The 15,250-nt window shown below is 34.8% G+C and overlaps 1 protein-coding gene across 1 annotated transcript; it reads left to right on the top strand.

The window, feature by feature from the left end:
- The first annotated feature begins 1,322 nt into the window (after nucleotides 1-1,322).
- LOC108335728 (AP-4 complex subunit epsilon) lies at nucleotides 1,323-14,723 on the top strand. The gene is made up of 10 exons (XM_017571849.2): nucleotides 1,323-2,211; nucleotides 2,419-2,634; nucleotides 2,745-2,855; nucleotides 8,637-8,834; nucleotides 8,918-9,049; nucleotides 9,140-9,196; nucleotides 9,296-9,412; nucleotides 11,135-11,212; nucleotides 12,288-12,431; nucleotides 13,317-14,723. The coding sequence occupies exons 1-10, from the start codon at nucleotides 1,432-1,434 to the stop codon at nucleotides 14,406-14,408; spliced, it is 2,925 nt and encodes a 974-aa protein (XP_017427338.1). The 5' UTR covers nucleotides 1,323-1,431; the 3' UTR covers nucleotides 14,409-14,723.
- The last annotated feature ends 527 nt before the right edge of the window (nucleotides 14,724-15,250 follow it).

The following is a 15,250-nucleotide window of genomic DNA, read 5'->3' as shown; positions in this document are numbered from 1 at the left end:
AATGTTTATATATATATATATATATATATATATATATATATATATATATATATATATATATATATATATATATATATATATAATGAATTGTTTTGTATCAATAGCTTACTCTTTTATTGATTTTTTTTCGATTGTTCTTGTCCATTGTTGTCTTGGTTATGATTATCCAGTGAGTGTGAAGAAAGGATGACAAGGTATATGTGAAGTAGACTTTGGATGAAGGGACGATTGATGTTTAGTATTATCTAAGTTAGTTAGATGTGCATAGATTTATTCTATTCACTTGTATATAAAGTTAAATTTGTAATTATATTTTATAAAACTATAATAAAACTTTTATTCATAATCATGTTAATTATTATATTTTATTTAATATGTGAATACTATAATATTGGGATATTATAATGATTTTCATTTTTGATTAAAAGAGAATGTAGATTTAAAATATAATTAAATTTCGATTTGAATAATTCAACATCTTAAATATTTGAAATTCTTGAATATAAAATTAAAATTTATTGTTGTTGTAAATTTGATACATTTTTATCATAATTTTTTTTAAAATAAATTAATACAATCTTTATGTTAAACAATACAAATATCTTAAATATTAACTTAAAACATTATTTAATACATAATATTTTTTAACTATATTTATTTATTTTAAAAATTTTAAAACTAAAATCTATTTTAAAAACAAACTATAATTCTCGTGAAAGTTTATAAATTAAAAACTTATTTAACGTTCTTTTTATCACTAAGAAATACAATGAGCGGACCTCTTTAATTACACCATTCAACTACAAATATAATGTTTGAAGCTGTGTTTGCAAATTCAAACAACACTACATTTAACACCTCTGTATATTCATACTAACCAGATTAAAGCTACTGTTTAACCCAAATAAAATAGTTTAATCCATTATTTACCAACAGGTTCACTTCTCTTATACTAACGGTTTATTTAGTTAACACCTATAGTAAACATTTTTTTAATACTGTTCAATTTCCATAAGTAAAAAAAAATAAGAATACAAAATTTAAATAATTTATAATAACTATTTTTATATCACGAGGAGCAGAAAGAGTAAAATATTTTTGTCTTAAAATTTTAAAAGGTAAAAACAAAATATCTCGTGTTAGAAAAAATTGCTTAATCCAAATAAATAAAATAATAAAATAAAGTAATTATACGTTTGAGTATAGTAGAAGGCAGGGTTGATGTGATCCGACCCGACCCGGGATGGTTTTTACCAGTGGGGAAGGGACCCACCCGTAGTAATATTCACAGAAACCGACAACAGTGTGCAGCAAATTAGTCTCTCCTTCTTCGACACCGGGTTGCTCCTATCGACGCCGTGTGTGTTTCCACTCGTCTTCTTCTTCTTCTTCTTCTTCTTGAATCTCTTCTTCTTGGTCTATAATTCTCAGATGGAGCAGCTGAAGACGCTGGGTAGAGAACTTGCAATGGGGTCGCACGGGCAGTCGAAGGAGTTTCTGGACCTCATCAAGTCCATCGGCGAGGCCCGATCCAAGGCCGAGGAGGACCGCATCGTCCTCCGCGAGATCGAAACCCTAAAGCGACGCATCAACGACGCAGACACGCCCAAGCGCAAGATGAAGGAGTACATCATACGCCTCCTCTACGTCGAGATGCTCGGCCACGACGCCTCCTTCGGCTACATTCACGCCGTCAAGATGACTCACGACGACGCCCTCCTCCTCAAGCGCACGGGATACCTTGCCGTAACCCTCTTCCTCAGCGACGATCACGACCTCATCATCCTCATCGTTAACACCATCCAGAAGGATCTCGCCTCTGATAACTACCTCGTCGTCTGCGCCGCCCTCAACGCCGTCTGCCGCCTCATCAACGAGGAGACCATTCCCGCTGTCCTCCCCCGCGTCGTCGACCTCCTTAACCACCCCAAGGACGCTGTCCGGAAGAAGGCCGTTATGGCGTTGCATCGCTTCTACCAGAAATCTCCCTCCTCCGTCTCCCATCTGTTAACCAATTTTCGAAAGCGCTTGTGCGATAACGATCCCGGAGTCATGGGCGCTTCTCTTTGCCCTCTCTTTAATCTCGTCTCCGACGATGCTAATTCTTACAAGGATCTTGTGGTCAGCTTCGTCAACATTCTTAAACAGGTCGCAGAACACCGGTTGCCCAAGACTTATGATTATCACCAAATGCCTGCACCCTTCATTCAGGTTAAATTCTATTTAATATTTGGATAAATTCTTCCCTCGGGGAGAGAAAATAAGAAACTAAAATGATTAATTTTGACTTTAGATTAAACTAAACTAGGAAGACAGGTTTATAGAGAAGCTTATCCATTTAAGACTATTTTTGATTTTGCATGTTACTTACTCGATCCTGTTGCTTAAATTGGCTACTCGTTGTGTTTGAGTGCTTAGATTAAGATGCTGAAAATTCTCGCATTGTTGGGAAGTGGTGACAAGCAGGCTAGTGGACACATGTACACCGTGCTCGGTGATATAATTAGGAAGAGTGATTCCATGACCAACATAGGGAATGCTGTTCTCTATGAGTGTATATGCTGTGTTGCTTCTATATATCCCAATCCTAAGTTATTAGAGGCTGCAGCGGATGTGATTGCCAAATTTTTGAAGGTTTGCTTTTTATCTTTTTGGTAAAATGTGTTTTAAGTTTGCATGCAATGTGATTGTGGTGGTGGATTTGGCTATTGTGTGTTACGTATGTGTTGTTGTCATGTGGGCAGAGTGACAGTCATAATCTCAAGTACATGGGTATTGATGCCCTTGGTCGGTTGATAAAGTTAAGTCCACAAATTGCAGAACAACACCAACTGGCCGTCATTGATTGCTTAGAGGTGAGGGATTTTCCTCATAAAGATGAGTTTATTGTGTTTTTGCTAAAATTGAAATAATTTAGCTTATGTGTAGATCATTCGATGCTTGTTTTACTTCATGTTTTCATATCCAGTCTGCAAGTGCAAACCAAATGATGATCAATGTTGATGAATTTCTGTTATTTTCACGCTGGTCTAGACCGTTGACTGGGATTGTCGTGTTGTAGAAATTCCTCGTGAAGAGTTGTTTTCTGGAAAATTATAGCTAGAGGATAAACTAAGGTTTGTCAGTGCATGAGAAAAATAATTTAGACCATAAGGCTTGTGACAGATACATCAGTTGTTATACGGACAGTGACATGTACTGTGGACTTTGAAAGTATGGTTTCACAATTCAGTTTTAGTTAGTTTCCTCTTCAAAGAGTCTGAACCTTTTCTTCCATTAATGCGGAACTGTTGGTATTGTAGTTATTTCAGTGCTGGTTTTTATGATGGTATTATATCACATGCAAATGTGTTAAATGGGTTCACCCGGTGTTTTACACTTCAATTTGAATTTTTAGGGAGAAAAGCTTTAGTTTTTTTTCACTTAGTTGAATGTATATACATATACATATACATATATATATATATATATATGTATGTATGTATGTATGTATGTATATATGTGTGTGTACCATAAAGCCACAAAGTAAAGAAAGAAAGACTGACCCAATACTAGATGCAATGATATAGAATTCATATATTTATTTGAGACACCTCAGGCCGGAGCCTATAAATTTTATGCTCCAAGAGTGGAACATGTAAACTAAATTCAAGTTCCCCTCAAGGATTTGATAAAAATATCAACAAGTTGGTTATTTGAACTGATAACCTCAATAGTTATTTCCTTAGGCAACAACTTGTACCTCACAAATTGATAAATCAATCTCTATATATTTAGTTCGCTCATGAAATATTGAATTACTAGTAATGTGGAGAGTTGTCTAATTATCACAATATAGCTTCATTAGCTCAATTTCACAAAACTTTAGTTGTTGAAGGAGTTGTTTGATCCACACCAACTCACACGTGGCCAAGGCCAAACCTTATATTCTGCTTTTGTGCTAAAATGAACAGCATTATTTTTTTTCTTGCTTTCCCTAGATGTAACATTTCCCCCAATGGATACACAATGCGTTGTAGTAGAGCTCCTATTAATAGGAGACCCTACCTAATCAACGTCATAATACAGAGAAATTTGAGTATCTCCTTTATCCTCATACAGTAGCCCTTGTGAGTCTTCTTAATATACTTGAGAATGCAAATCACAACATTCCAAGGATCAACATGAGGAGCTGTTAGGAACCAAGAATTGAAAAAGAGAAAGAAAGAAAGGTTTTTATTGAATAGAATGAAAGAAACAAGAAATAGGAGAGCACTCTCTCCTTCAAGGGCTTCTCCTTCACACAGAGCTAAAGCTTAATCTACAAAATTCACCTCCTTCCCCTCCCCTCTCCTTTTTTCCTATTTATATCTAACTAACACCTCAAGTAACTGACTCATGAATATTCTGACTATCTTAACTAATATATCTTCATTGTGTATCCTAACAATACACTCCAAAAATCAACCTTGTCCTCAAGGTTGGAACAGTGGAAGCTAGATCCCGTGACTCATCTTCATCACCGTGATCTTTATCTACCCTTCCTGAAAGCATTATGATACTGTCCTATCATAGGGAGGGAACCCACTAGCTAGTGCATGTAAATTCAATTATGGAGAGATGGGTGGTGGTGGGGATGAGAGTGGTTTTTGTGTAAAAGTTTATGAATTCAGTAAGTTGAAATTCCAAGATTCCAATGTCATTGATGCTCTCCTATCACCTTCATTATCAAATCTAGGTCCAACAATGATTTCTTATTCATATTATGTGAATCTGAATTTGGGAAAAATTTATGCTTGGTTGCATCTCCACCTTCAACTTTCTTATTTGTTAACTCTATAATTGGGTTATCAAGAAACTGATCTTCACATCCCATAATCTTCACTCTCATTATTGATGCATCCCCTCCTTCATCCATCATAATTTTTGTTTCTCTTACAAATCTTTGGTTTTTTCTTCAGTATAGAGGGTTTGGTTATTGCAAACTTTTTTTCATAATGGTCATGTCAACTTTCAACTCTGCAACCACCTTCTTTTGTTCACTAGCCCATCTTTCCAATGCACTCAAATGACTTTCCATAATGACCCTTCGCAGCAGATCCAACATGTTAGGCCAATTTGTAAGGAAAAAAATTGAAAAGAGAAAGAAAATGAAGGTTTTTATTGAATGTAATGAAAATAACAAGAAATAGGAGAGCACTCTCTCCTTCAAGGGCCTCCCCTTCACAAAGAGCTAAATCTCAATCTACAAATTTCACCTCCTTCCCCTTTCCTCTCATTCTTTCCTATTTATATGTAACTAACACCTTAAGTAACTGATTTATGAATGTTCTGACTATCTTAACTAATTTCTCTTCTTTGTGTATCCTAACACGAGCTTGCATAAATTGACTAAGATTCCCATTTCAAGGAGGAAGAGCGCATCCTATTTAGTAGGAAACAAGTAGTGATAATTGTATCACCCCAATTATGGATTGGAACATATGCATTAAACATTAAGGTGCGTGTAGGACTTATGGATTGATGCAAAATGCCTTTCAAGGATAAAAAAAATGCCTTTCAAAACGAGAAAGTTTACTAGAGAAACATTGTGACATTATGACTTCTAAGAATTTCAATTATTCTTCTTTGGAATTGGTTCTTGATCTTGTTGAAGAAAAACTTAAAATAGACAAAAGTTTAGACTGATATTTCTGTTGGAAGTCGTACATCGACTAGAGATAAGGTCAATTTATAGTATATAAGTGGGTGCAAGCCTCACCTTACTAGCCGATTTTATGGAATTGAGTTAGACTTAAAGTCCACTTCTTAATATGATATCAGAGCCAGGTTAGAGTCTATTCTAGCGATATTTGTTGTTTGTTGGACATATTGTCCCATCCGCTATCGGGCAACTATCAGACCACCCATTAATATCTAGTCTCACGCTCCAGATGTATATACCTCGGCGTGAGAGGGGTTTGTTGGAAGTCCCACATCGACTAGAGATAAGGCCAATTTATAGTATATAAGTGGGTGCAAACCTCATCTTACAAGCCGGTTTTATGGGATTGAGTTAGGCTTAAAGTCCACTTCCTAACAATTTCTTGAAATATATCCTAGTTCATTATTTATCAATTAATGTTGCAAAATATCTAAAACTGAAATATGTTACATGATCTAGACCCCAAATATCTGAATTATTGGTAGAAGAAATTGAGTTACATCTTTTGTTTAGTTTGTTAGCAAAAGAGGACAGTATATATTTGCCTACTTGACACAATTCCAAGTCCAAAGTTTCAGCTATTAGTTTCATTGTTTTTGCTTAACTTAGATGATCCAAATGACCATGCAAATTTTTTTGGAGGTGAAGCAACTAGACAAGACAAAAGGGTTGGTTTCCAATAGCAAAGACATTGTGATTCATGTTCTATGCCAATTAGACTACCATTACCATGTTCACATATATGACAAAGGACTTTGAATAAAGTGTTATTGTTATTGAACAATTTAAGGTGTCATTGTGATTTATAGAGATAAAATTATAAGGACAACTAGGGATATAAAGAACAAGGTTTAAATTTGAGGAGAAAGAGGAACTTGATTGACTTATTAAGACACGACTTTGGACGTATTAGCTAGGGTATCAAGGTGAGGGAATTTAGATGAAGAAATAGATGAAAACTAGGAATCAAGGTTATCGAACTCGCGAGTTAACTCGTTAACTCGGTCGAGTTTACGAGTTCACACAGTGCTTTCGAATTAACTCGTAAGCGAACTCATTTTTGTTGTAGGATCAGTAGGATCGACGGTGAACTCGTTAAACTCGCCTGAAAGCGCGAGTCTGGTTTCGATTTTGCGAGTTTGAGAAGAAATTTCGAAAACTTCGTTTTTAGGTTTTGTGAGCTTTCGTTCAAGCGCTGCTTTCGTTCTCACTGTTCATCTTCGTTTTCGCCCGTTAATCTCATCGTTCGGTCTCACCCTCTATCGCGCTCATTCATCAGGTTCGCCCTCCGACGCGTCGTTGATCTCGAACTTCGTCGCGTCATCGATCTTGTCCTCCGTCGCGCCATCAATCTCGCCGTCCGTTGCGCCTTCGTTCTCATCATTCGTTCTTGCCGTTCTCGCCGCTGTCCCGTCAATCTCGTCTTCGAACTCATGGGTTGTGTATGTGTAAACCCTTTGCCATCGAAACTGTTGGTGATGTCTAAATTTATTCTATGTTTTAACAGCAAAGTATTTCACAGCACAATATTAATGGGTTTCATTTTACAGCACTGCACCATTTATTTAATTTTTCAAAAATAAAGTTCCCTGCACTGTTGAAAAACCCTTGCTGCTACAACATTTTAAGCTCTGGCATTTTATTTTTTTATATTTGTAGTGAAATTTTTTATCTCATTATGTCCAGAAACGCATCAAATTCAGTAGAAGTTAATCCAAGTATCTTTCTCAGTTAAAAGTAGAAGTAAAAATGTTTCGAGAAGTGGAGACATCTAGATTTAAGCATCATCTATGAACTCATATTCTTTTTTATGTACGAGTTTACGAGTCGACTTAACTCGTCAAGTTTACTGGATTCTCACGAGTTTACGTAAACTCTCGAGTTTGACAACCTTGCTAGGAATTATGACCAAAAATATGGTAAAAAGCACTTGAATCAACTATCCATGAACCTTGACTCTCCGCCAATTGAGGGATATATCGGGGCTTGATTTGATGCTAAAGATGATCGGCATGGTTGCTGAATTTTATTCTGAGATATTTGATACTCAAAAAAATTGTTTCAGATTTGGTTAAAGGTGCTGCCTTGTTAGGATTTTCATGCAATGAATAAAACATTTATTGAATATGCCCCATCCTTTTAAAATATGAGCATTGGGGATTATGGCTTCTGCCACCATGTTTTCATCGAATTCTTCAACCTCCTCTTTCCTGAGTAGATACCATTGTTGAAAATTTGGTAGTTTTAGATGAACTCCTATTTTTTAGTGTTGGAACATAAGTCGTGCAGTGAAGTTTTCTACTGAAAGAATTTCATCACCTTTCAAAATTTGCTGACAAATATGATTAAAATCTGAATTCATGGCATGCAAGTCCTACACCATGAACAATTTTCAGGTTTCTTCATTTCACCTGTAAAATTTGCTTCCAGAAACAATTTCAATTGTTCAACTGCAATTGGCTTGAGCAACTACAAAGATGGTGGCCAGGGACTGGAATAGCTGAGTGGGATTGGAACCGGCTCCAATATCAACTTAAACATGAAGTTTGGAGAGGAAAACTTGAGTTTTCCACTCATCTTTAACATATTTGTGTGTGTAACAACTGTAAGAAAAGGTACACTGATAACACTTCTGCAGACTGTTGCACCTGCTAAAATGGATAAGCAGGAAAAGAAAAAGAAAGACTGACCCATTACAAGACACATGATGATATAAGAAATACATAATATTATTTAACACTTACTAACCTATCATTGGTCATGACTGTGAAGGGCTAATGTCTAAAATTTTTGTTCATTGATGCATGATATCAGATTTTGCTGAAAGTACCTTGATTATCTTTATTACATAAAATGACAATGCTGTCTGTTGTTTACTTAGTTATATCTCTATGCATATTTCCTGATGATCATGCTTGAATTTGCAACTCTGATTAAATATGATGTTATGCAGGACCCTGATGATAGTCTGAAACGAAAAACTTTTGAACTGTTGTACAAAATGACCAAGTCTTCCAATGTGGAAGTGATTGTTGACAGAATGATTGATTACATGATTAGCATAAGTGATGACCATTATAAAACCTATATAGCATCTCGATGTGTGGAACTTGCTGAGCAATTTGCACCAAGTAATCATTGGTTTATACAGGTAATTGAAATAGTTGCCTCAACATTATTGATTTTACATAAATTCGTTGTTAGTTAATAATATCTGCTATTATGATTATGCAGACCATGAATAAAGTTTTTGAGCATGCTGGAGATCTTGTTAATATTAAAGTGGCACATAATTTAATGCGGCTGATTGCTGAAGGATTTGGGGAGGATGATGATGCTGCAGATAGTCAGTTGAGATCATCTGCTGTATGTTATTTCAATAATTGCACTGGTTTCGTTTGGTAATTCCACTATGTGTGCATAAATGCGTTACTGAATGCATGCTGTTTCATGTAGGTTGAGTCATATTTGCGCATTATTGGAGAGCCCAAGCTTCCTTCTGTGTTTCTTCAAGTACTTCCTACACCAGATGCTTTGGATTTTCTCCTCTCGTTTTAATCTGAGAAGAAACTAAATTTGTTTGTTAGAATAACTTCTAAGTACTGATTGTAGGTCATCTGTTGGGTTCTTGGGGAATATGGAACAGCGGATGGAAAGTATTCTGCTTCATACATCAGTGGAAAGTTATGTGATATTGCAGAGGCATATTCTAATGATGAAAATGTCAAGGTATTTTTTGACATCGGTATCACAGTAACGTGATATTGATTTGAAATTAGGCATATTGAATCTACTTATGTTTGAAGCTTAATGTAACTTCCATTTTTATATACAAAATGCATCCATGTGGTCAGAAGAATTTAGACAGATTACACTAGGTTGTTTTTTTGAAAACTATTTTTGTTGTTCTACTTCCTATATCTCTCCCTCTCTGTATTTTCCAACTAATTGAGTCTCTAACAATGTTGATAAATAGTGGCTATACTGGTGCTATAGTTCTATTGTATTGCAAAATTTCTTGTCCTTGTGTTAGAATGAGAAAATTTGAGAGTAATTCATTTTTTTAATAATTTTACATGCTTTGTTGTGAAATAATATGTTGTTTAAATATGGAAGTTAGGGTGAAATTTAAATTCTAGAAATTTATGAAGATATTTTAATTATTTAAAATTGTAGAATTTCAAATTCTATAATTAAGCTGAGAATTTGAACTTCTTAACGCTCTCTCTTTCTTGATACTCTTCCTTCTATCTCTTTTCTCTCTTTCCTCCCCCTTCATCCTTTCTCTCTATTTTACTCTCTCCAGCTCTCTCTTTGTTCTCTTTCTTTCTTAGTTCTCCTTTGTATCATTCTCTCCTCTCTCCCTTTTCTCTCTTGCTATCCTCTCCCTCTCCATTTTCTTACTCTCTCCCTCCATCTCTCCTCTCTATCAAGATTGATGTTCAAATTTCAATATTTGTACTTTCAAATTATAAAATATTATCTAATATTAACTTATTTTGACATTGAATATTTAAAAATTGGCATGCTTATTTCCAAAAAGTTTATTATTAAAATTAATATATTTATATTTTTAAAATGACTTAGAAATTTACTTGTCATATCCGAACTTAGAATCTAAAGTTTAAGAAAATCCTTTAAAAATGAAGAAAGGTGAAATAATAAACAATGCAAAATTTTGAGTATTCCAAATTTCTTGAAATTTCAAAATACCTCGTCAACATAACCAGAATCTGCAATTGCAATTCCATTCTGGTGTACCTTCCACAAAAATGGCTTTTTCTGTTGCTATGGTTGCAATGATTGCAGCATTTGTACTTGCCTCACTTTTCGAGTTATGTATGATTAAACTGCACGTGTCTTTTTATTTGCATATAGCTCACTCTTTTATACATATATAATTGATAATTGGTATATACCATATTTCAACTGCTATTTGACTTCCACTATGTGCCTGTGAGGCCACGACTTTATTGTTGCAGATTATTGGATTTATGCATTTTCTGTAATCTTCGGTTTATGACAATGCTGAATAATCAAATATTTCACTTTACTTATTTGATAATTTAAAATGTTTGCCTCTCCAAATCTATGTATGACTTGTGTCAATAAGCACTTTTGTTTTGCTTAATTATTTAAATTGTGAAATACATGCACATACAGGAATTATGTTCCGTTGCATTTCATTTCTGATATGATTTATGCAATCATGCAATAATTTTTGCCATTGGTATTCCCGCTCACATGAGAACATATATATGTTAGGTGTTTTTATCATGTTTCTAGTATGTTTATATGGTGATAACTTGTTTTATGCGTAAACTTCGTTTTATCATTGAACTATTCTATTATAGTTAGTTTTATTGTATCCATCCTATGGCTACCTCTAATTTCAATTTGTCAGCTTGAAATGAAAGTTTTCAAATTCAAACTAATTTATTGCTTTTTCAGGCTTATGCAATTTCAGCATTGATGAAAATTTATGTGTTTGAAGTGGCAGCTAGGAGGAAAGTGGATATCCTACCTGAGGTATATACTAAAAGACTGGGTTCAAAAATATGAATCCTTTCTTCCTAAGATAGTAATGATTAATGAATGATTGAGTTTTGAGGGCTATATAAAAACTACCCCTTATACTGTATGGTATCTTTTCCCATCTTTATCATCATGCGAAGAATCTCACCTCACTAAATTTCTAGAAGTCCTTAATAGGTGTTTTCCAATTTCAGAAATGGTATTTTAACCTGTAGAATTTTTTTGGTGATAATCTAAAGTAATAAAGTTTAACCAGAGGAATATGAACATTAGATCTTTAATTTTATTCTTTATATAAATTCCCTTTAAACATGTCTTTCTTGTGTGAGTTATATATGTTTGTGAATTCCAAGCACGTTTTTTAATGATAAAAGTAGCCAGTGATGTGGGTTTCTCTGGCTCAACTGAAACTTTCTGATTAAAATTAAGTACTCAGACAATCATGAAACTATTTTAGAATACTATGGATATCTTCTAAATTATTTGTAATTTGTTGAGTGTAAGAGGAATATGAAGATTAGATCTTTAATTTTTATTCTTTATATAAATTCCCTTTAAACATGTGTTTCTTGAGTGAGTTATATATGTTTGTGAATTCCAAGCACGTTTTTTAATGATAAAAGTAGCCAGCGATGTGGGTTTCTCTGGCTCAACTGAAACTTTCTGATTAAAATTTTAAGTACTCAGACAATCATGAAAATATTTTAGAATATCTTGGATATCTTCTAAATTATTTGTAATTTGTTGAGTGTATTGTGTTTGTGTATGACTCAAGCTTAGTTTACTGATACTCTTATTATTGTATTAGCATGCTCAGGCTTATAGCTGTAATGATACACTAGTACTCGACCAAATTGTTGATATAAATAGGGTCATTGAGTTAGCATTTTGTATGATCATTTCAGTTAGATTTTTTTTCACCATTGTAATTGATAGATTAGTTTCAAAGTTCATTTTGCTGAGTGGGATGTCCATAGAAAAGCAAATTCTGTTATAGTCTACAAGTTTATGCTAAATTTGATTTATGCTTTATTGAAATGCAGAGTAACTCTTTGTTGTCTTCTTGCAGTGTCAATCTTTGATTGAAGAATTATTAGCATCCCATTCTACAGATTTGCAGCAACGTGCTTATGAATTGCAGGCCCTTATAGGTTTGGGAGTACAAGCAGTTGAAACAATAATGCCAAGAGATGCAAGTTGTGAAGACATTGAGGTTTAATTCCAATATGGAATCTTCTTACCTAAGATCATGATATTTTATGGGTTGAAATATAATGATTTGCACTTTTGTGGTGTTAACCCATGAAACATAGTAATCAAGGAAAACCTTTTAGGGATTGCGTTAGGCAGGGAAGTAATGAGAGGGTTAGGAAGAAATTTTGAAATAAAAGTAGTTAAATTGTTAGTTGTTACAGGGGGAGACTTTATGAGAAAGTCAATATTCTTAACTTGTGGGATGTTGAGAAAAAGTGGGAGCGTTTTCAGTTGTTGTGTTGTAACAGGGAATGCCCTAAGTGAAAGGAAGAGATTTCCTTTGAGTAAGAATTTTCCTGTTTTTTAGTCTCATTTTATGATATGATTTACATTTTTCTTTTTTTCATGGGAAGGATGGTAGTGGTGTTGGTTAGATACGGTTTATGTTGTCATAATTAATTTCTGATAGGAAATTGAAATGCTACTTGATCATCCGAAATATTATTTTTGAGGGGCAGAATGTGTGAAAATTGATGGGATTGAAATGTACTTTGAAATATCTCTTTGCTGTTGTTTGTTGTTTTGCTTGGTGTGATTTGTCTTGTTTACAAACACATGCAATTTTGACTTCTTTTTGACAAAAGTTGAGATTTGAGCTTGTGTTCTTTCCAGATATTTTTTCTGGTTTCTTTATGATTGCTGGCTAGTAGTCTCTGATTAATTTATGCCAAAACTAAGTTTCAACCATTTTGTTTTGGATATTAATACACTGCATAGCATTTTTGTTTTCTAGTATTCAAATTCATTTAACTAAATATAGCAAGTGTTTTGCTGGGGACGATGCCTTTAAATTATTGTTTTTTATGCCGCAAGAGTTTATTGACATACTGAATATATTATGCAGGTTGACAATAATCTTTCTTTCCTCGATGGTTATGTTCGGCAATCTCTAGAAAGGGGTGCTCAAGCCTATATTCCCGAGGATGAGCGCACTGGAATGGGGAATATGAACAATTTCAGAAGCCAGGATCACAATGAATCTTTGCAGCATGGTCTAAGATTTGAGGCATATGAAGTTCCAAAGGCACCAATTCAACTGAAAGCTACTCCAGTTTCATTTGCATCCTCAGCAGACATTGTTCCGGTACCTGAGGCACTTTCTTCCAGGGAAACTTACCATATTTCATCAGCGGGATCAACATCAGAAGCTGGATCGTCAGAGCTTAAGCTAAGGCTTGATGGTGTTCAGAAGAAGTGGGGTAGGCCTACTTATTCGTCTTCAGCTTCTTCTGCCTCTGATTCTTATTCTACATCACAAAAGTCAACAAACGGGGCGGCACAGGTGGATGGTGCTACAGCTGTTAATTCAAAAGTACGCGATAGTTATGATTCAAGAAAGACGCAGGTTGAGATTAATCCAGAAAAGCAAAAGCTTGCTGCTTCATTGTTTGGTGGTTCAACTAAAACTGAGAAAAGATTATCTACAAGCCATAAGGTTCCAAAATCTAATGCTGCAGACGGAGCTCAGGGATCAAAGGCTGCTGTTGTACCCAATGAGGTAGCTGTGGAAAAAACAATTCACCAACCCCCTCCTCCTGATTTGCTTGACTTAGGTGAATCAGCTGACACTACAGCTCCTCCCTCTGTGGATCCATTCCAGCAATTAGAAGGACTTTATGACCCAAGCATTAATTCTGGAATAGGTCATAATGTAGGTGCTACTACAAATGCCCCTGATATTATGGGATTGTATTCGGAGAGTACTGGCAGTGGTGACTATTCTATACCTGTAAGTGGGAATAATGTAAATCTTTTATCTGAATTGTCCAATCCAGCTGTAAAAGCTACTAGTGGAGAAACAATTACGACGCCTTTGCCCCAGTCTATTAAGGGTCCAAATGCTAAAGATTCGTTGGATAAGGATGCACTAGTGAGGCAGATGGGTGTGAACCCCTCAAGTCAGAATCCTAACTTGTTCAGTGACTTGCTTGGCTAATCTGTTTACTAATCCAATTCCGGATCACGAATGCTTGAAGATAGATTGCCTCGCGACTTACTGCTTTGTCGAGTTGCCTGAAACAGTTTGCTGTCTGATATATTCTCAATTGAATAATACAAGTTATTATCAGGCATGGATAATACGAGTTTCCCCTCATCTTTGTTGTACCAAAACTGTATTTTTTTAAGCTTAATGTGCAGTTTTCCATGTCCATAGGATGTTTTTTCAACAATGAGAAGTTTGATACTGCTGCGGTTAATAATAATATCAGTTTGATGTGAATGACATTTGAAGTTTTTAATTGTGAGATAATCAAATTTTACCCATGTGCTTTTTTCCTCTTTCCGTTGAATGTGGAAGCTGTCGAGTATGGGAGAAGAAACACAATTAGTTTGGCGCTTGACTAACCTCGATGTAGTTTCCATTTATGAAAATTAAACTGTCAAACAGCCAGCATATTGGCAGAAACCGTCTGTGTAAATGACATGCAGAATACAGTGCTGAAGTACTCTGAGCTGAATTTTTTGACTTGCAAATACTAATATCTGAAGCAACTCTTTAGACAATTTGACTTCGAAGACAGCAGAAATGACAGTGAACTATGATAATCAGGCGGTTCTACGTATCATATATGTAATCTAGTTTTTTATAGGACAAAACTTGTTGAGGTTCACCAAAGAGAAGAAGATTGAGGTTAAGAAAAATTACAAGAAGTTGTTGTTTCTAGTACCACTGATGTCTTCACTAATTCTTTGAGAACTCTCTGGATTAACTATATTTTCAACAAGCTGAATTGATATGATTTATAAGCTCCAAATTAAAGAAGAACTTTGAGAATC

The sequence above is a fragment of the Vigna angularis genome, chromosome 10, assembly GCF_016808095.1.
Source record: "Vigna angularis cultivar LongXiaoDou No.4 chromosome 10, ASM1680809v1, whole genome shotgun sequence".
Taxonomy (NCBI): domain Eukaryota; kingdom Viridiplantae; phylum Streptophyta; class Magnoliopsida; order Fabales; family Fabaceae; genus Vigna; species Vigna angularis.
The sequence above is the reverse complement of the archived record's forward strand: the minus strand, read 5'-3'. Positions and strand labels throughout refer to the sequence as shown.